General features: G+C 37.8%; 10 protein-coding genes and 3 non-coding genes across 13 annotated transcripts; 8 read left to right on the forward strand and 5 right to left on the reverse strand.

Moving 5' to 3' along the window:
• Positions 1-146: 146 nt before the first annotated feature.
• On the reverse strand, positions 147-950 carry MMS21 (SUMO ligase MMS21; the record flags this gene model as incomplete). Its single annotated transcript, XM_033909904.1, has 1 exon — positions 147-950. One exon carries the CDS (start codon positions 948-950, stop codon positions 147-149), a length of 804 nt encoding a protein of 267 aa, XP_033765795.1.
• A 170-nt stretch (positions 951-1,120) lies between these two features.
• EAF5 (Eaf5p) lies at positions 1,121-1,960 on the forward strand (the record flags this gene model as incomplete). Its single annotated transcript, XM_033909905.1, has 1 exon — positions 1,121-1,960. The coding sequence occupies one exon, from the start codon at positions 1,121-1,123 to the stop codon at positions 1,958-1,960; it is 840 nt and encodes a 279-aa protein (XP_033765796.1).
• A 1,335-nt stretch (positions 1,961-3,295) lies between these two features.
• On the forward strand, positions 3,296-4,285 carry GTT3 (Gtt3p; the record flags this gene model as incomplete). The annotated part of the gene is made up of 1 exon (XM_033909906.1): positions 3,296-4,285. One exon carries the CDS (start codon positions 3,296-3,298, stop codon positions 4,283-4,285), a length of 990 nt encoding a protein of 329 aa, XP_033765797.1.
• A 65-nt stretch (positions 4,286-4,350) lies between these two features.
• Positions 4,351-5,832, reverse strand: NPP2 (nucleotide diphosphatase/phosphodiesterase NPP2; the record flags this gene model as incomplete). The annotated part of the gene is made up of 1 exon (XM_033909907.1): positions 4,351-5,832. One exon carries the CDS (start codon positions 5,830-5,832, stop codon positions 4,351-4,353), a length of 1,482 nt encoding a protein of 493 aa, XP_033765798.1.
• Positions 5,833-6,249: 417 nt separating this feature from the next.
• Positions 6,250-7,905, forward strand: EDC3 (Edc3p; the record flags this gene model as incomplete). The annotated part of the gene is made up of 1 exon (XM_033909908.1): positions 6,250-7,905. One exon carries the CDS (start codon positions 6,250-6,252, stop codon positions 7,903-7,905), a length of 1,656 nt encoding a protein of 551 aa, XP_033765799.1.
• Positions 7,906-8,441: 536 nt separating this feature from the next.
• Positions 8,442-10,175, forward strand: VAC8 (protein anchor VAC8; the record flags this gene model as incomplete). The annotated part of the gene is made up of 1 exon (XM_033909909.1): positions 8,442-10,175. The coding sequence occupies one exon, from the start codon at positions 8,442-8,444 to the stop codon at positions 10,173-10,175; it is 1,734 nt and encodes a 577-aa protein (XP_033765800.1).
• A 541-nt stretch (positions 10,176-10,716) lies between these two features.
• SPAR_Etrna4Q lies at positions 10,717-10,788 on the reverse strand. The gene has a single exon. It is a non-coding gene; the product is annotated as a tRNA-Gln (tRNA).
• Positions 10,789-11,729: 941 nt separating this feature from the next.
• Positions 11,730-12,347, forward strand: UBC8 (E2 ubiquitin-conjugating protein UBC8; the record flags this gene model as incomplete). Its single annotated transcript, XM_033909910.1, has 1 exon — positions 11,730-12,347. The coding sequence occupies one exon, from the start codon at positions 11,730-11,732 to the stop codon at positions 12,345-12,347; it is 618 nt and encodes a 205-aa protein (XP_033765801.1).
• A 544-nt stretch (positions 12,348-12,891) lies between these two features.
• Positions 12,892-15,006, forward strand: GLC3 (1,4-alpha-glucan branching enzyme; the record flags this gene model as incomplete). The annotated part of the gene is made up of 1 exon (XM_033909911.1): positions 12,892-15,006. The coding sequence occupies one exon, from the start codon at positions 12,892-12,894 to the stop codon at positions 15,004-15,006; it is 2,115 nt and encodes a 704-aa protein (XP_033765802.1).
• Positions 15,007-15,200: 194 nt separating this feature from the next.
• Positions 15,201-15,273, reverse strand: SPAR_Etrna5K. Its single transcript has one exon. It is a non-coding gene; the product is annotated as a tRNA-Lys (tRNA).
• A 2,180-nt stretch (positions 15,274-17,453) lies between these two features.
• On the forward strand, positions 17,454-18,029 carry SPAR_E00600 (uncharacterized protein; the record flags this gene model as incomplete). The annotated part of the gene is made up of 1 exon (XM_033909912.1): positions 17,454-18,029. The coding sequence occupies one exon, from the start codon at positions 17,454-17,456 to the stop codon at positions 18,027-18,029; it is 576 nt and encodes a 191-aa protein (XP_033765803.1).
• A 1,245-nt stretch (positions 18,030-19,274) lies between these two features.
• Positions 19,275-19,346, forward strand: SPAR_Etrna6R. The gene has a single exon. It is a non-coding gene; the product is annotated as a tRNA-Arg (tRNA).
• Positions 19,347-19,517: 171 nt separating this feature from the next.
• GCN4 (amino acid starvation-responsive transcription factor GCN4) lies at positions 19,518-20,366 on the reverse strand (the record flags this gene model as incomplete). The annotated part of the gene is made up of 1 exon (XM_033909913.1): positions 19,518-20,366. The coding sequence occupies one exon, from the start codon at positions 20,364-20,366 to the stop codon at positions 19,518-19,520; it is 849 nt and encodes a 282-aa protein (XP_033765804.1).
• Positions 20,367-20,759: the final 393 nt, after the last annotated feature.

The following is a 20,759-nucleotide window of genomic DNA, read 5'->3' on the forward strand; positions in this document are numbered from 1 at the left end:
ATACTAACTATCACTTAGAAGTAGCCCAATGCAGTTTCTTCGCTTTATGTATGAAGTGGTTATATATTAAACTTTCGTACGTTTCCATTTTTTTTAGCTTTAACTTCGGGCCGAGGGGCTCGGATGAGAAAGACAATAATTTGTCCTCATAGAACATCGACGGCTTGATTACTTCTTTTATCCTGTTCTTGAGATTCTTTGATCCTGGCAATTTTACACCTTAGCTCCATAATGGGGTCTTTTACAAAATCCCTCATGGAAACTACTTGAGAACACGCAGCTTGCGGGCAATCTCTCGTCGTGTATCCTTGTAAATAGTTTTGAATACCATCTTTATCGAAAACGTGATTACATTTTTTTGATATCAACGGTGCTTCATAAGGTTTGCAAGTGATAGGACAGGTTAATTCAATTTTACCACCTTCTATTTGTAGATCATCTTCACCTGCGGGGCTTTGCAGATCCGGTATCACACAGGTTGGATCATTCCAAATGTACGGTAACACTTTTAGTATCTTGAGCGTATCTGTGTTATTAACCGTGGCCGTTAGCTCGGCCGTGGACATGCTTAAATACAATTCAGATAATTTGGGAGCGGTGAGCTCTCCAGTACGATATTTATCCCACGTGGAAAGGTCGATTTGGGGACAGGCATCTGATATTTGCTTGAAGTTTTCTTTTAAATCTTTAATACCTTCGTGAAATAAGTTGGATTCTGATTCGTATGTCGAGATAAGTTTGTATGTACTTGTAATGTCTGCTATCTGCTCGCTAATGCCGGTGGTGGAAGGAGATGTAGAATCCACTAACTGATTTACAGTCTCATCAATTTGTTTGTAGCATTGTTGATATAGATTTGATAAGTCTTGGACATGTAAAGTGTGGAAGTACCTACCTGATTTTTGGTGTAAGGGAACTGAGTTGGGTATAGGGTTATCGTTCAAGTCCATTTTTTATTTATTCTTTTTTTTTATATTGTCTTGCCTTGGTTTCTTTAACTAACACGATTATTTTAGCATGATTTTTTCCATTGAGGAAAAGAGGAAGAAAATAACAAGAGAAGCATGTGTAAGAAGATAGGCCTGCGTGCCGAAGTAACCAAAGTTAAAGGAACGCATAGATGGATAAAGAGGTAAGTGAGTTGGTAGTGTTGCAGCTGATACACACCTTAATATCCAACAAGAATGAAGAACTGGTTAGGAATGGGGGAGGAATCAACATGATCGGGAACAATCTTCGAATATCACTGGTCAAGTTGACTAACGAAATACAAAACAATTTGCTAATCAACGAGCTGACAAATTTAAGGAGGCAAAGCAACATGGTTAATGGGAACAGAAAACTGGGCATCAACGATATCCTGACCATAGTCAAGAGTTTATTCCCAGAATACAGAACAACGCTAAACGATGGGCAACTTAGTCTACACGGTTTGGAAATGCATGATATCGAGAAGTTACTTGTGGAAAAGTACGATCGATTTAAGAGAACGCAAATCGGTCAAGTAAGGACGATGGAGGACGAGATATTGAAGAATGGCATAAAAAGCGGTGCATCGCAACTGCAACCGCATGCACATTCGAGCAAAAGTGGATCTGCTGGTGCCGGTACAACAGTAATTACGACTACGGCACATGGGGCGCATTCTATGGATCCAAAAAGAGAAAAACTATTGAAATTGTACAGAGATACCGTTCTGAATAAACTGGAAAGTAAAACTGGGAACTTCCAGAAACTATTCAAGAGTCCCGAAAATGGGATTATCAAGAAAGAGATAAATTACGAAGACATAAAGAATGAAACGCCCGGCAGCGTTCACGAACTGCAACTGATTTTGCAGAAGAGCATAACGGACGGTGTAATGCGAGAGGTCATTGGCACGGACGATTGGAAATTGGCTAGACAGGTGCAGCTGGAACTGGACGATACAGTGCAGTTCATGAGAAGGGCACTTGAGTAAGAAGGAAAAGCATAACTTCGAAATCTAAAGTCTTGTAACATTATTATTATATACTATTTGATTAAAAAATACACACACAATTCTTCAACAGAATAATACATAACAAATGAAGCGACATGTCTTTCGAAAAACATAATAGGTAGGTAAAAATGGGAAAGAATAGGACACACAAGGCGAGGAGTAGGGCGTGTTTGCCCACACACGGCAAACAACATCCATTCACGCTCGCACGTCCAAACTTTTTTGCGAGAAAACGCACACGTAAACCACATTGTTCCAATAGAGGAATCGAACAGCACAAATACAAAGTAGGAATATAGCACACACGCAGGAAAAATTGATTAATTATTAGAAATTAAAAGGATTGGGGATAAAAGGTCTAATTTATTCATTAATATTCAGTAATTCAAAAAAAAAAAAAAAGAGGATAATTAAGAAAAAAACAACATCAAGCCCACTTGGCTTGCTATTAATTGCTTAAAATCTTTGCAAACCTCTTTGTCTAGCTTGCCATTTTCTATAGATAATGGTAGAAATGATGGCGATACAAGCCAAACCGACTAGAATAAAAACTAAGATAACACCACCTGGTAACGTGCTCATCAACATCTTTGTATAATTGTTATTGTACTATTTATTGTATTTTATGTATATGAGAGAAAAAAGAGAAAGGAAGAATGAAAGGACGAAAAGAAAAAATTGAAAGGGAAGAAGAATTGATTTTATATTAAGCAAGAGGAAGGAAAGGGAATTGAGTTGTGATTACGGAATTTTAGTTTTTTTTCACTGTTTATTTAAACCAAAAGGTGTGGAAGAGAAAGAGAGAGAAAAAAGTTCTGTTATTCGTTAACAAAATTGAGTATCCGCGCCGGAAAAATAGCGAGAGGTTTTTTCGAAGTAAAGCTTGCAAGGGCTGCAGACGGATTTCGAAAACAGCTCAACGGCGTGGCGACGAGTTGCGTCAGGGTGTTGGCCAGTGCTACCGCGGGTGGCGCTGCACGGGTGTAGGCAGAGCGGGCTAGAGCGCGGTTTTGGAGAGGGCCCGAGCCGCTGTGACTGGAGGATTGCGGTAATTTGGTAGCGCGCCCTCGTTTGTCGTGCTCTTTCCGAGTTCCGGAACTCTTTCCCGAGCGGTTAATGCGCTAAGTCTGGTAAATCGTATACAATGATTATACGTCCGTGATGATAACTTTACTGCGCGCTGGTTGCGTGCATTCGTCACTCATAACAAAACGAAGTACACAATACGTAAACAAGCTGCGAAGAAATCTATATACAAGGGGAGGAAACAGAACTTAAGGCAATACAGCTCATCACAGATCATTACAATACAATATGCCGACCAAGTCTACTTTTAGTCGTTGGAAGAAGGCGGACCTAATTGACCTGGCCAACAAGCTGGAAATCGACGGCTTCCCCAACTACGCCAAGAAAAGTGATATGATCGATTACCTCGAATCGCACTTGAATCATCTTGAGAAACCTGTGGATTTCAAAGACGACTACCCGGAACTAAAGTCTTTTTATGAGTCGATGACAGTGGAGCAGTCTAAGGATGAACGGAACGAGTCCGGATCTGGGTCCTCTGAGACCGCCACAAATGATTCCGATCTGGAGAAAGCGTATATCAAGGACGAGGATGATGAAAAGCCGCAATCTGGCGATGAAGCAAGGGCGGCAAAGCCGCTTTCCAGTAGGAATGCAATTTCAAACGCGAAAACAAACTACAATTTATTGGATTTCAGCTCAGACAACGACTCGTCTACTTCTGCGTTGACTAAGTTTAAGTTTAACTTTCAAGAATACCTCTCTGATATCAGATACCAAGCGCAGAAACTGAATGAAAATGTTCAGGATTATCTGTCTACTATTTCCTCCGTCGACACGATTTTCTCCTTGTTGGAATTTTCTTTTCTGCTGAGAAACACATTAGCCGCCGGGCAGCCGACCTCCTCTTCTTCGCTCACATCGTCGCTCGAAGCCGCCGTTGCCGCCCATAATAAATATCAATGCACACTCGATTTCTGTCTACCAATACTCACGTGGCTGCTCTTCTTCAGGGGTATTCCGTCGTTAGTGTCATACTATATCAACTTCATCCGCTACGATTTGAACATCGAGTTGGACCCGATGACTTTCAATCTCACAAAATTTCTGATTTCTTTGGCAATTTTCAAAACCTGTAATAATAAAAACATAGATTTCCATTCTTTCCAATGTGTGAACCAACTATGGACGCAGCTCTGTACAGTGAATCACTCTCTTGGTATGGTACCTCTAGTATTTTCCATCGTTAGTTGCCTCCTCACTCTATACGTATTATAGTATATTTTCTTATATATATGTATATACGCGTACTTATGCCGCGACGGTGTATTTACTACTCTGTACTATTGTAATAAACTTTTCTCCTCCTTTCCCTCTTTTTCTTCCAGAAGGGCACTTGCTTTGATGAGCATTTTGTAGATTTCAATGTTTTCAAATGGAGGTATAACTTCATTGCTAAACATCGGACCCATTCCAACGAATATAGACGCCATGTCACTACAGTTGTCAAAGTTGTATCCATGTGTGCCCATAATACCGACACGTACATCACTGGTTTCTTTTACAATGGCGTAGTGTTCATCGGCGAGAATCCAGATATCGCCCACTCTATCGTCATAGGTATGCTTCTTGCCATCGTATTGGAAATATTTCCAGCTTGGCTCGAAATCCTCTTTCAGGATCACGTGAAATTTTCTAGATAATTCCCCTCCATAAACTTTCTCCAATTGAACTTCAATTAAGTCACGAATCCATTGTTTGTCTCGAGGGTTTTTCAAACATACCATCATCATGGGGCCCTCGTTATAGAGGTGCGAAATAAATGCGGATATTGCGTCGCCCGGGAACATCCTTTCCCACACAACAACATGCTCACCGTCATTCGTGTTGACATTGCTCATGCCATGGTCACTGACAATCATAACATTGCTAATTTTCAACAAATTTCTTTCTTGGAGGCCTTCAATTAAACCGCGAAAGAATCCATCGACTTCACTGATTAGCTTTTGTAGCCGCTTATCTCTCAAATCGTATCCAAAATTGTGTCCGTACGAATCAACATTAGGTATATAACTTAAGACCAATTCAGGTCTGTCTTTTAGCTGAGGCATATCTACGTATCGGAAAATTTGAGCTAATTTATCTTGGAGTCCTTCCCACTGATCGAATTTGTCATAATAGAATGGCATCCTTTCCCTAGGTACATCTCCGTACTTCTCGTACACAACGTCACTCCCGGGCCACATATGCGTGGCCACTTTATACTCGCCCTGTGATTTGGTTTGCAGTAGTTGCCAGATGGGGTCAGCCACATTGCTCCAAATTCTTGAGTCGAGGTTATTTGGTCTAAATTCACTACTCGTGGAATTATCCCAGAACATGTTGGAAACAATGCCGTGCTCAATGGGGTATTTCCCCGTTACCATGCTCCAGTGGTTGGGAAATGTCTGTGTGGGAAAACTTGGAATCATGTACGGTGCAGCTGTGATATTCATATCGTACGGTGACCGCAAATTGTGCAAGTTGTAAAGAAATGGCGTGTGTTTTGCATCTATCAATCTCGGATGGAACCCATCGATAGATATCAATATCGTCAACGTCTTGAAATCATGTGTGCCATTGAAGTAAGTATTCGATCTATTCACAGTTGTCCGGGGTTCAGTGTAATTAGCTATTGAGCATTTGGGATATGAAAGCAACCCGATAAGAATTATACTGCAAAGCAAAAGTTTAAATAAGTGACGTCGTGATATTACGGGAGCCCTTATGTTGGTATCACTTCCATTATTTTTTTCAAGGTCAATAAATTGCTCCAAAGGAAGCATACCGTAAACCTCACTTCGAAAAGGTCTTCTTTGTTAATTCGAAACTGTTTTGTGGCTTGTGTATTTAGTGACTATGATATTGAGCGTCACAGTCATAGAAAGCCCTGAAATACCTTCCATCAACGCACAGTGAGTCGTCTAATTGATGGAAAAACTCCCAAAACTGTTATCGAGTGTTTCTACACGCCATTGTAATAAGCCACAATCATCTTGTTTATTATTTATGTCATTTTATTATTACCCTGGATTTGAAGCCCGTCTGTTTTTCCGCTTGTTATTTTTTTTTTTTCAATCGCTGAGAAATAGAAAGAAAACATAGTAAGCTCGAATAGTTTGGTCAGAATGCTTACCATTTGTTCCTTTTTCTGGAAAATTCAGATTTTCAAGGCACTATACTGATTCATAACAGAATTTATAATGTCACAGTTTGTTGGTTTCGGTGTACAAGTGGAGTTAAAAGACGGAAAACTCATTCAGGGGAAAATTGCCAAAGCAACTTCAAAAGGATTGACTTTAAATGACGTTCAATTCGGCGATGGTGGCAAATCTCAAGCTTTCAAAGTGAGGGCATCAAGACTAAAGGATTTAAAGGTTCTAACTGTTGCCTCTCAATCTGGGAAAAGGAAGCAACAAAGACAACAGCAGCAACAAAGTGATTACAATCAAAATCGTGGTGAACATATTGATTGGCAAGATGACGATGTTAGTAAGATAAAACAACAGGAAGATTTCGATTTCCAAAGAAATTTGGGCATGTTTAACAAAAAGGACGTTTTCGCTCAATTAAAGCAAAATGACGATATATTACCGGAAGATAGATTACAGGGACATAACAGAAAGCAACCCCAATCGCAACAAAATAATTATCAAAACGATGAATTGGTCATTCCAGATGCAAAGAAAGATTCATGGAACAAAATTTCTTCAAAAAGTGAGCAAAGCACACACCAATCTCAGCCGCAACAAGATGATCAAGATGATGTAGTGTTGGATGATGACGAACATGAATACGATGTTGATGATATTGATGATCCCAGATACCTACCAATAACTCAGTCTTTGAACATCACACATTTGATTCACTCCGCAACTAGCTCCCCATCTATAGATGATAAAACTAAAAATACAGTTATAAATGATAAGGATCAGGTACTCGCTAAATTGGGTCAGATGATCATCAGTCAGTCGAGATCTAACTCAACATCCTTACCAGCTGCGAACAAACAAACAACCATCAGATCAAAGAACACTAAGCAGAACATCCCGATGGCTACACCGGTTCAACTACTGGAAATGGAGAGCATTACATCCGAATTCTTTAGTATTAATTCAGCCGTGTTATTAGAAAATTTTGCAGTAAACTCATCGTTCTTCCTAAAGCAGAAGCTAGGTGGCCGTGCACGTTTACGTCTACAAAATTCTAATCCAGAACCTTTAGTGGTAATATTAGCCTCAGATTCCAACAGATCAGGTGCCAAAGCTTTGGCACTAGGTAGGCATCTTTGCCAAACGGGTCATATCCGTGTTATAACATTATTTACATGCTCTCAAAATGAACTACAGGATTCCATGGTCAAGCAGCAAACGGAGATTTACAAGAAGTGTGGCGGAAAGATTGTCAACAGTGTATCATCACTAGAATCTGCTATGGAAACATTAAATAGCCCTGTAGAAATGGTCATTGATGCCATGCAGGGGTACGACTGTACATTGAGCGATCTGGCAGGCACATCGGAAGTCATTGAAAGCAGAATTAAAAGCATGATATCATGGTGTAATAAACAGCGAGGCTCCACTAAAGTATGGTCTTTGGACATACCAAACGGTTTTGATGCAGGGTCCGGTCTCCCAGATATTTTCTTCCCGGACAGGATTGAAGCCACAGGGATTATTTGTTCTGGCTGGCCTTTGATTGCCATTAACAACTTAATCACAAATTTGCCAAGTCTAGAAGATGCTGTTCTGATTGATATGGGTATCCCACAGGGCGCCTATTCACAGAGAACTTCCTTGCGTAAATTCCAAAACTGTGATCTTTTTGTCACTGACGGGTCTTTACTATTAGACTTGTAAACCAAGAATTACTTTAGTCTAAACTGGATACATACGTAGAAGCTTACAGTAAGGAGGTGAGGGTTTGCAGCAGTAAATACAACGATGTGTTGGCCTTCACAATGACAAAAACTATGAATATATAAAAGGTAACGGTATAACTGAAAAACAGAATAATTACTCTTTCCCGGGTAATGAGCCCTTAAGGAGGACTCAAAACGAAAAGAAAAAAAATACGAGTGGAAAGAAAAAAATGAACCCTTTCCAGTAATTGATAATAATATAATCATTCATTATTAACAATATTAGATATCAATTCAAGGCTGAATAGTACTATCATTGTGATCAACTTTTGGTGTGAGCCTGCTTTGCTTTCTGTTTTTTTTTGTTGACTCGCTGTTCAATCTCCTACTTTTCCTTCTGTTGTTAAAATAAGGTATTATATATTTATACAACCCTATAAAAAGCAATTAGTCAATTTTCCAATCCTACGAAGACAGGAACTGAACAAACTATAAGGGCGTTCTTTCTTCTGTATTATATATATATTTGCAACTATGGGTTCATGTTGTAGTTGCTTGAAAGATTCTTCAGACGAGGCCAGTGTCTCACCAATTGCCGATAATGAAAGAGAAGCGGTGACCTTATTACTAGGGTATTTGGAAGATAAAGATCAATTAGACTTCTACTCAGGCGGTCCACTGAAGGCCCTAACGACTTTGGTGTATTCAGATAATCTAAATCTGCAAAGGAGCGCCGCTCTGGCATTCGCAGAAATTACTGAAAAATACGTCCGCCAAGTCTCTAGAGAAGTACTAGAACCTATCTTAATATTATTACAAAGTCAAGACCCACAAATTCAAGTGGCCGCTTGTGCGGCCCTGGGTAATTTGGCCGTTAATAATGAAAATAAATTATTGATAGTGGAAATGGGAGGCTTAGAACCATTGATAAATCAAATGATGGGTGACAACGTGGAAGTTCAATGTAATGCTGTTGGATGCATTACCAATTTAGCCACAAGGGATGACAATAAACACAAAATTGCTACTTCCGGTGCTTTGATTCCATTAACTAAGCTGGCCAAATCCAAACACATTAGAGTCCAGAGAAATGCTACAGGCGCATTATTAAATATGACACATTCTGAGGAAAATAGAAAGGAATTGGTTAACGCAGGTGCTGTGCCCGTATTGGTATCTTTACTGTCGTCTACAGATCCTGATGTCCAGTACTATTGTACCACCGCTTTATCGAATATTGCAGTGGATGAAGCCAATCGCAAGAAGCTGGCTCAAACTGAGCCAAGATTAGTCTCCAAACTGGTGAGTCTGATGGATTCTCCATCTTCCAGAGTAAAATGTCAAGCTACTTTGGCTTTACGAAACCTAGCATCCGATACAAGCTACCAATTAGAAATTGTAAGAGCTGGCGGTTTGCCTCATTTGGTGAAATTAATTCAAAGTGATTCTATACCACTGGTTTTGGCTAGTGTAGCATGCATTAGAAATATTTCTATTCACCCATTAAATGAAGGTTTAATTGTTGATGCCGGTTTCCTAAAACCATTAGTAAGATTGCTGGACTATAAAGATTCTGAAGAAATTCAATGTCACGCCGTATCTACGTTGAGAAATTTGGCTGCATCGTCTGAAAAAAACAGAAAAGAGTTCTTCGAGAGTGGCGCCGTAGAAAAATGTAAGGAATTGGCTTTAGATTCACCTGTTAGTGTCCAAAGTGAGATTTCGGCATGCTTTGCTATTTTAGCCTTGGCAGATGTCTCTAAACTGGATCTACTAGAAGCAAATATTTTGGATGCTTTGATCCCTATGACTTTCTCACAGAACCAAGAAGTCTCTGGTAATGCTGCTGCTGCTTTGGCAAATCTATGTTCAAGGGTGAACAATTACACAAAAATTATTGAAGCATGGGATCGTCCGAATGAAGGCATTCGTGGGTTTCTGATTAGATTTTTGAAAAGTGACTATGCTACATTTGAACACATTGCGCTATGGACAATTCTACAATTGCTAGAAAGCCATAATGATAAAGTTGAGGGTTTGGTTAAGAATGATGACGACATCATTAATGGAGTGAGAAAAATGGCGGATGCGACTTTTGAGCGTTTACAAAGATCGGGAATTGATGTTAAAAATCCGGGGAGCAACAATCCAAACTCGAATGATAATAGTAGTAATAACAACGATACAGGGTCTGAACATCAACCCGTAGAGGACGCCAGTTTGGAATTGTATAATATTACTCAACAGATTTTACAATTTTTACATTGATTTTCTTCTACAAAAGCGGGACTAGGCATTATAATTCTTATTAAACTTTTCTTTTCAAGAAATCTATTTTTTTCTTTCTCCACTTCTTTCACCTTTTTCGACCTGTTTCTTTTTTTTTACATCATTTTACTCCACCTACTCTACTCTATTCTAATTTCAATCGATTTTTTTATATTATTTTTTTTTGTTTATAAAAGAAAAAAAAAACTTAGAAACGAACCAGAGGCTATCTTTGTTCAGTGGTATGTGCTTTTTATTTTTATTTCCTTCTAGACGTTTGAAATACCCGGAGATTTTACTTACGGATAATTTTCGTTATATTGTTGAATGGCAACTATAGTGAGGTAACTTTCAGAAAAAGAAGAAATAAAAGGGGACGGAAGGGCTAAATATACAAACGAATCCTAGATAAGATCTATATCTTCGTTTTTTAGGCTATATTGTAATAAAACACAATCGACAGTATTTTTTTCTCTCTTTCTTTATATTATATCAGACGAGCTAAAATGAATATAAACGAGTCCTTACATGTGACAAAAATAGGTCTTACCCGGATTCGAACCGGGGTTGTCCGGATCAAAACCGAAAGTGATAACCACTACACTATAAAACCTCGTAATTATGAAGACTCGTTGTCATTTTATGTTATTTGACCACTATAGAATACTTTAAGTTACCTTCAGTACATAATAGGTTTCAATCACCTTTCTCACCTTTGTGAGGCATTTTTTTTCTTTATAGGCCTCCTATCTACTAATGAAAACATAGTAGCTCATATTTCATGTACCCTCTACTAGGCTGATTCTCCCTCGCCATTATTTATACAAGATGCTGGCAATGTACTCTCAAGGATTGATGAAACTGAACTACGCTAACTCTTAAATGACGAAGTAGAATGCTGTGATGATTTTGTGATATATTCTTGGTAAGGGTAAGAATACCGTGGGCAATTATTATAATACATGTTCTCCGCCAGGATGTAGAAATCTACAAAAGTAAATCAACGATTCCGCTTAATATTTTGACCATCCTTCAGATTCAATAGCGGCCCCAATTCTATTAGTGGGCCGTTGATTCTTGTTTCAACGCTTGTGCTAGTTAGTGATCATATCTGCATGAACAGTCATATTTTAAGTTTTCTTATTTAATAATTGTAAGTTGATAATTAACTACCGGGTAACTACCCCGGAGCAGTGGAGGTAAAAAAGGGTGAGCAGCGAAAGAGCTATCTAGTATCACTAATGTGAAACTTGGGTAGGATTTCTGGTTCCGCCACATTTGATAAATAGTGTAATTATCAAACGAGATAGTTCTAGGATAAAATTTAGAAGCAAGAGTAGAATTCTAAAAGTGTTTTATAAAGAATATTGGAAGAAAAGGAGCTAAATACGAAAGATGAGGTATGTTTGATAAGATGTATAGATATATTTATATATCACTGTTTTGGAAAAGTATGCCATAGAATGAGGATAACTAACAAAGAAAGGTGAATAAACTTCAAAGACATAATTTAAATGAAACAGTAGCTCTAAAAGAAGGATCGAGACAGATGTTATGAAACTCTTGATGAGTGACCATCAGGTGGATTTAATCAACGATAGCATGCAAGAGTTCCATGTAAAATTCTTGGGACCAAAGGATACACCTTATGAAAATGGCGTTTGGAGGTTACATGTAGAATTACCGGATAATTATCCATACAAGTCGCCAAGCATAGGGTTCGTCAACAAGATATTCCATCCTAACATTGATATCGCATCAGGGTCTATATGTTTGGACGTAATTAATTCTACATGGTCACCTTTATATGATCTGATAAATATAGTGGAGTGGATGATACCAGGTTTATTAAAGGAACCTAATGGTAGTGATCCCTTGAATAACGAAGCTGCCACATTGCAATTACGAGATAAAAAACTGTATGAGGAAAAAATCAAAGAGTATATAGATAAGTATGCTACAAAGGAAAAGTACCAACAGATGTTTGGCGGAGATAACGATAACGATGATATTGATAGCGAGGGTGACTTACAAGAAGAGGACAGTGATTCCGACGAAGATATGGATGGTACTGGTGTTTCCAGTGGCGATGATAGCGTAGATGAGTTGAGTGAGGACCTAAGCGACATTGATGTTAGTGATGACGATGACTACGACGAGGTTGCAGTTTAGTAAATGCAAGTACATATATATATATATATATATATATATATAAATATATGACGACAAAGTATACCACGCAGACGACTATAAATATTAAAAAACCTCCAGAGAGTCTCTATGAGCTAGTGCCACCGAAAAGTGTCCTGCGAGCTTGTTGTCCCTCTGGTTCCTGAAACTATGAATCCTATAGTCTGCAACCAGGGGAAGGGCCCAATCATCAATGCGATACTAAGAAAGCAATTAACGTTGTATTCTAGTGAACTTCACTATCTCTTCCGCGCCATCCCTTTTTGCCTATATTACGGCATCATCTTTCCCCGCGTTCTCGTGGGGGCTAAATAAGGTTTGTTCAAGGGGCTGTTGCAACGGTTAAGGTAGTCGAGACAAATGACACCAGCAAACAAGGAAGCAAGGAACGCTTTCCATTTTTCAATAACAATATGAAGTTATGGTGTATAAAAGTAGCGGGCTTTTCTTACCTCTTTTCTCCCTGATAACTTTTTATTGTCACTTAAAAACACGAAGTCAAGCATAAAGAACCGTTAAGAATACAATGTTCAACATTCCTGATAATGTCAAAGGGGCAGTAGAATTCGACCCATGGTTAAAACCGTTTGCTGACGTGCTTTCTGAAAGAAGATACCTAGCTGACAAGTGGTTGTATGACATCACACATGCTACGCCCGATGGTTCATATCAGTCGCTCAGTAAATTTGCTAGAGATTCCTATAAGTCATACGGGTTGCATGCAAATCCAGAGACCAAAGAAATCACTTACAAAGAATGGGCACCTAATGCTGAACGTGCATTTTTAGTGGGAGATTTCAATAATTGGGACACTACTTCTCATGAGCTCAAGAACAAGGACGAATTCGGAAATTTTACCATCACTGTTCGTCCCTTACCTAATGGCGACTTTGCTATCCCTCATGATTCAAAAATTAAAGTTATGTTTGTTTTGCCGGATGGTTCTAAGATCTTTCGTTTACCTGCATGGATTACAAGAGCTACACAACCTTCGAAGGAAACTTCCAAACAGTTCGGCCCCGCATACGAAGGTAGGTTTTGGAATCCAGAGAACCCCTACAAGTTTGTACATCCAAGACCAAAGTTTAGTGAATCTGTAGATTCTTTAAGAATTTATGAAGCACATGTCGGTATTTCAAGTCCAGAACCAAAAATAACCACGTATAAAGAATTTACTGAGAAGGTTTTGCCTAGGATCAAATATCTTGGCTACGATGCGATCCAACTAATGGCTATTATGGAACATGCTTATTATGCATCGTTTGGTTACCAAGTGACCAATTTTTTCGCGGCAAGCTCCCGCTTCGGTACCCCTGAGGAATTGAAGGAGCTAATTGATACCGCACATTCTATGGGCATCCTAGTTCTATTGGATGTAGTTCATAGTCATGCTTCTAAAAACGTCGAAGATGGACTGAACATGTTTGATGGTTCCGATCATCAATATTTCCATTCTATAAGCTCCGGTAGGGGTGAACATCCACTGTGGGACTCCCGTCTTTTTAATTACGGGAAATTTGAAGTACAGAGATTCCTATTAGCAAATCTAGCATTTTATATTGATGTTTATCAATTCGATGGGTTTAGGTTTGATGGTGTCACCTCAATGCTGTACGTTCATCATGGTGTTGGTGCAGGCGGATCTTTTAGCGGTGACTATAACGAATATCTTTCTCGTGACAGGTCCTTCGTCGATCATGAGGCCTTAGCTTATCTAATGTTAGCCAATGATTTGGTTCATGAAATGCTCCCTAATTTAGCTGTAACTGTTGCAGAAGATGTCTCTGGTTATCCAACTCTATGTTTGCCCCGCTCCATAGGTGGTACAGGATTCAACTATAGGTTAGCAATGGCTTTACCGGATATGTGGATCAAGTTGATCAAGGAGAAGAAAGATGATGAATGGGAGATGGGAAGTATTGTATACACTTTAACTAATAGACGGTATGGTGAAAAAGTTGTTGCTTATTGTGAATCACACGATCAAGCTTTAGTTGGTGACAAGACTTTAGCTTTTTGGTTGATGGACGCTGCGATGTATACTGATATGACTGTATTGAAGGAACCTTCTATTGTTATTGACCGTGGTATCGCTCTGCACAAGATGATTAGGTTGATTACTCACTCGCTGGGAGGTGAGGCTTATTTGAACTTCGAAGGTAATGAGTTCGGTCATCCAGAATGGTTGGATTTCCCCAATGTTAACAATGGTGATAGCTACAAGTATGCTCGTAGGCAGTTTAATTTGGCTGATGATCCTTTGTTACGTTATCAGAATTTGAATGAGTTTGATAGGTCAATGCAATTATGTGAGAAAAAGCATAAATGGTTGAACACAAAACAGGCTTATGTTTCATTAAAACACGAAGGCGACAAAATGATTGTATTTGAAAGAAATAATTTATTATTCATCTTCAACTTTCACCCCACAAACAGCTACAGCGATTATAGAGTTGGTGTCGAAAAAGCTGGTACTTATCACATCGTGTTGAACTCAGATCGTGCTGAATTTGGTGGACATAACAGAATCAACGAAAGTTCTGAATTCTTCACTACCGATTTAGAATGGAATAACAGGAAAAACTTCCTCCAGGTTTATATTCCTAGTAGAGTTGCTTTGGTTCTTGCCTTAAAAGAATGAACTTTTATTTTATTGCTTACTGAAAAATCAAGACTCAATGATTACTTTCTCTTCGTGTATAGGTACATAGTCAAACGTACATAACAAAAAAGAAGAAAAAATTAAATTCTTGGGATTAAAGAATAATCGACTTCGGTAAGTGGCAGAACCACCGTGTCGCTGCATTTTTTTCATTTGAATGATATAAAAAAGTAAGCCCTGTAGGGGGCTCGAACCCCTAACCTTATGATTAAGAGTCATACGCGCTACCGATTGCGCCAACAAGGCTTATCTCTTGGGAAATGCTTTTCACAAAATGTAGTTGATACTCAACTAACAGAAAGCTCTCAACATATTCTGCTAGAGCGAACAGCCAACATGTTAGAATGAAATTCTAATATTTTCTATTTACTAGTATTCATGCTACTAATTTATTATCACATGCGGTGTAAGAAGATGACATAAGAATTATCGACGTCCTCTTGTGGATTCCTATATACTCGAGGATAACTTCTAATGTATTCTGTATACCTAGTATTATAGCCTTTGGCAACAATGGAATCCCAACAATTATCCAATTATTCACCAAATCCTCACAACAGTCCATCGATTGCTAGTGTAACGTATTGCTAGGGCTATTAGGGGACACTTAAATACTCTCGCATACGGAATTAATAAACAAAGTAGATTATCGACCAGTAGAATAAGATTTAACCGTCATTGAAATTAGTGGATACTGAAGCTCAAAGATCATAATGCAATAGAAAAATAAGCAACGCATAAAACAAAAAAGAAAAAATATTCACTTTCTATAGTTTCTGATTTTTATTATAAGTTCTAAAATTTATGAGGAAAATTCATTGGATACATCTAGTAGCATGCTATTATTTTTTCAACACGAATAACGAGCGGCGTGGATGCGTTACTAGTAATAGGAAGTGATAGGTAATTCTTGTTCTCATCCGTATAATGCGAGAATTATTAGTTACAAATGATTGCAGAGAGCTGCATGAATGTAATAAAATAATTTAAATGTTCAGGATTACGTCGAATAAAGGATAGAGGCGAGGCTTTTAAACTTTTCTGGTATTCTTAATCGCGTATTCCCGAACATGCTCTTCACTTCCCATTTTTTTGGCAAACATTCCCAGCAAGCGTTATAGCGGCATGGTAGCAAACTACAATAAAATTCCGGGGGTAATTGCTGGGAAGCTGAAGTTAGAATGATAAAAGAAATTAAATACCAATTATAGCGTTGTTTTCTACTCTGTCCCAAGTAAACCGTTCATCCAGTGGTGATGATGGATGAAGTTGCATCCTAGCAACTCATATATTCCATTAATATATCAGTTTTTTAAATGCAAAACATTAGCCGCTGAAATACACCAGCTTGAGTTTATTGCCTAAAACATAACTTGAAGAGAAAAGACATCAGGGCACCTTTTAACTAAACGGTAAGCGCCTCGGTTGAGAGGCGATTGGACGGTTCCAATGGGTGTTTACTTGTTTTTCAAACAGCGTGTATATGTTTTGCTGACTAGACGCCAATGCGTGGTGCACATGTAATGGATACACCCGTAACTATGGAATCCGCTTTCACTAATTGTAAAAAAAAGTCTACAGCGACTCATATTATCGGATAGGGATAGGCAACAAACTGGAAACATATTAGAACGAATGAAGGATATCCATCAGGAAGAGCTGATCAGTTAAGGTAGCAGTAGTTCCTTTTAATAGGGGAATCGACAAGTATGTTTATAATAACATCAGATCACCTACGTAGTTTGAATGCTTAGATTTCAATTACATTCATACCCAATAAGCAAGAGTGCATATCGTATTGTTGGAGTAGGAAAAAACTACCATCCACCGACTGGTATTCACATTCCTGGTATATTATCAAGTACAGCGTAAGAAGATGACACTAGTTATGGGAAGCAGTCATTGCATCTAGTGGAGGCTGAAAAGCAAGGACTGACAACATAACAGGATGAATGAATGACGACGTATAAAAAAACGAAGAAAAATAATAATATCATTATGTAGATTTGTTGATTCCCTTTTGTGATTTCTATATAGCCTCGAGAAGAACTCTAGTATTTTTTTATCTAACAATAGAGCCTTTATCAACAATAGAATCCCAACGATTATCCTAGTATTCATTCATTTATCATGTATATCTCTTACCCTTCCAATTCCAGAATCCTTACAAAGCGAATATTATGAAGTGCAAAGGGACTGAAAGGAATGCAACTTCCTATTGTTTTTTTTACGATTAAGGGAGATACAAATGAATATCCTCTTTGGAACTGGTCAGCTCCGCGTGAATAATTGATTCATTTGTCGAAAATGAAAAAAAAGAAACTAAGAAAAAATATATGTTATACAGGAGGAACTGGCATAGGCAGTTCAGTAGAGACTGAATGTTATCCCCTCTATTGTTAACAAGTCACATATCTTAAGGGATCATGAATAGCGGAAGGGGAGATGACAATGGGAATAACAATGATGATTCCACCATCGCGAACGAGAGTATTTCTGGAAGTAAATCCAACAGGCTGCTTGAAAATCTGTTCAGGGCAATGGTAGTAAAAGAAGCTTTAACTCCAGAACCTTTATTTTATCACTTCCCAATGTTTATTAATAATCCAAACTTAACTAATATCTCGACCTTAGCACTTGCATTCCTGACCTCTATTTTTTTATTTGTAATATGGAAAGAAAGAGCAACTTCCAAGATGGGCAGAGAGAGGCGCCCTTCTTGTCAAGCCCTAAGAAATAATTTTAAAAAGTCTAAACGTTCGTGGTACTTGGCATTTTCCCTCTCTTTTGTGATTCTAACTTACCTGATTTGGAAAATTCAATTGCTACCTTCAAAACATGAAACTTCCGGCTCAAGGATGATAATACAGTTCATTGTACTGGACTTTGGCATAATACTAATCAATGCAATAGTAGCAAAAAGTTTTAGAGTGTATTATTTGCACCACGGTCCTGATGTGAGTGGTTATGATTTTAGTTTGAGCAATGAACAGATGTGTTAACGGACTTCGAAATATATGGTACAATTGAGTTACATATGCTGGACATATTTTCTTGCTAAACAAGTAGTTGGATGTTGAAATTAAATGGGCAAAAGAACACTTTTACGACTTTTTTTAGCCAGTAGTAGATGAGATTATTTTTCACTATAGCTCTTCATGGGTGCTCCATAGGTTCGCTATATCGCCTATAACAATATTATTACAGTTGAAGTGCGGCGTAAAGGAGACCATGCGTTTTCTATTGTACTTGTTTACATTGCTAGTAGTGAATTCTGGGCTTGGATGATATGCACTGAGAGTGATATTTGCAATTCCCACCATAATAAATAAAGAAGGGGTGATTAGTATAATTATTGAAAGACGGTGTAAAATTATTATAAACTTGAAGATTTTATATTTGATAAAAGCAATTATATTTGGCATGTTGAATATGCTTGAAGTTCTCCTTTACCACTTTTAAGAGTCTACAAAAGGAGATCGACAAACGTGCACAATGTTAGAATAGGAAATAACTATCACTTATTGACTAGTATATATGCTACCAATAGATTACCATATACGGTTTAAGCAGATGGCGTAAATGATGAGAAACAGTTACTAAATTTAATGGAATGAAACATAAGGGTTGATAATGTAATAGCATAATGAATGACTACATATGAAACGGAAGAAGAAATAATAATATTATTATGTAGAATTTTTGATTCCTTTTTGCAAATTCCTATATCCTCGAGGAGAACTTCTAGTATATTCTGTATACCTAATATCACACCCTTTAGCAACAATGGAATCCCAACAATTACCCCATTTTTTTCAGATTTATTATTGAGAATTGGGTGAATAATTAGATAATTGTTGGGATTCCATTGTTGTTAAAGGGTGTGACATTAGGTATACAAAATATACAGGAAGTTCTCCTCGAGGATATAGGAATCCACATAAGGGAATCGATAGTTCTACATAGTGTTATTACTTTATCTTCTTTCCTTTTATACGTTGTCATTCATTTTCCTATTACATTATCAATCCTTGCATTTCAACTTCCATTAGATTGGATGACTGTTTCTCAATCTTTATGCCATCCTCTTACACCGCATGTGATAATGTACTACTAAATAGATGATGTTAAAGTTTCATTCCAACAATTAGAAATACGTTTTAACTACATGTTGATATATTTGAAACTCGACTACCAATGAGGCAGGTGGTAGCTGATTTTGAGACATAACGTGTTCAACTAATAGGGCTCGCGTGGCGTAATGGCAACGCGTCTGACTTCTAATCAGAAGATTATGGGTTCGACCCCCATCGTGAGTGCTTTTTTTGTGTTTTCTTTTTACCTCAACAGCAAAAAGCGTAAGGTAAGTTGTCTCGAGACTTGAAACTTGATACTTTAAGAAAAATGGCATAAAAAAGGTTAAATTCCTATTTAAGTGAATGTATATATTCTTGGTATACACGAGAATAAAGTAAAAATATTAAATGAAATCAGCGTTCGCCAACTAATTTCTTCAATCTGGCGACCTCATTTTCCAACTGATAATTTTTCGATAGCAATTCTTCAACCTTGTCTTCAAGTTGTTTCATTCTTTGCAACTTTCTCGCACGAGAACGTCTTGCAGCTTCAGTGTTTCTTGCACGCTTTAGAGCGGCAGGATCACTTGATTCAGGTACAATTGGAGAAAGTGGAATCGAACGTTGCTTACGGTTATAAGCAACAACACCCAAATGATCTAGTCTCGATTCGTCATCCTTCCCGCCATGGTGATTAGATTTCTTAACGACTGCATTTGACTTCTTAACCTTTCTTGCTTGACCCAATTTTGCATCTTCTAGAACAGGAGTGGGTAAGAATGAAGTTGTCGATACTTCTAGGTTGGATGGTACCAAAGAAATTTCTTCAGTGGATTCAATTGCCTTGTCAGCCAATGAAACATCGTCGGTGGTAACCGGAATGTCATTGTCGAACAAGGATGTCCATTCTTTAGAGTTGTCTTCTAGGTTTTCGTATTCAAACATTGGAGTTGAATCGGCGCTTGATGAAAAGAAAGATTCCACCACAGCAGCATCTAGTTCTGGAATTGGCAAAACGGTCTTGGCATCGGAAGTCGTCACTGTTTGTGGGAGAGCAAAATCAAGATCAAGATTTGAAGGGGTATCCTGCTTGATGATTGGATCTTCTTCAGTCTTGATGAATTTATCAAAAATCAATTGGCCAACCACTGGTTTAGTGGCAGATGTGGAAGCAGACATATTTTCGTTGGTTGGTTTAGAACCATCCAATGGTGAGAAACCCATTGGATTTAAAGCAAATAAACTAGGCTGATATTCGGACATTTTATTTGTATTTAATTTATTTTCTTGAATGGACAAATTGGTAAACAAAACTTTAGTAATAATGATAATTTAATTTAATGATAGTATAGGAAAATTTTTATTGGGCAATAAACCTGGATAATTTGATAGAAAGGTAACCGTTACGGAAACATCTTGGATAAGTAAAACTCTACGGGTACATGATAGCAATTAGTAACAAAACAAATAACTCTTCAAAAAACTGACAGTTTTCAAAAAAAGTAAGGGACTTTAATTAATAAAGGAAAAATAAATTTTCTCTTTTAATAAATTTAACACATAATTCTCTTAATATTTTTTAATAATAATCTACTTTAAAAACAAAATATAATTGGTTTAGCAAGCCATTTTTCAATGATCTTTAATTTCTGTAAT

The sequence above is a fragment of the Saccharomyces paradoxus genome, chromosome V, assembly GCF_002079055.1.
Source record: "Saccharomyces paradoxus chromosome V, complete sequence".
In the NCBI taxonomy this organism is placed as follows: Eukaryota; Fungi; Ascomycota; class Saccharomycetes; order Saccharomycetales; family Saccharomycetaceae; genus Saccharomyces; species Saccharomyces paradoxus.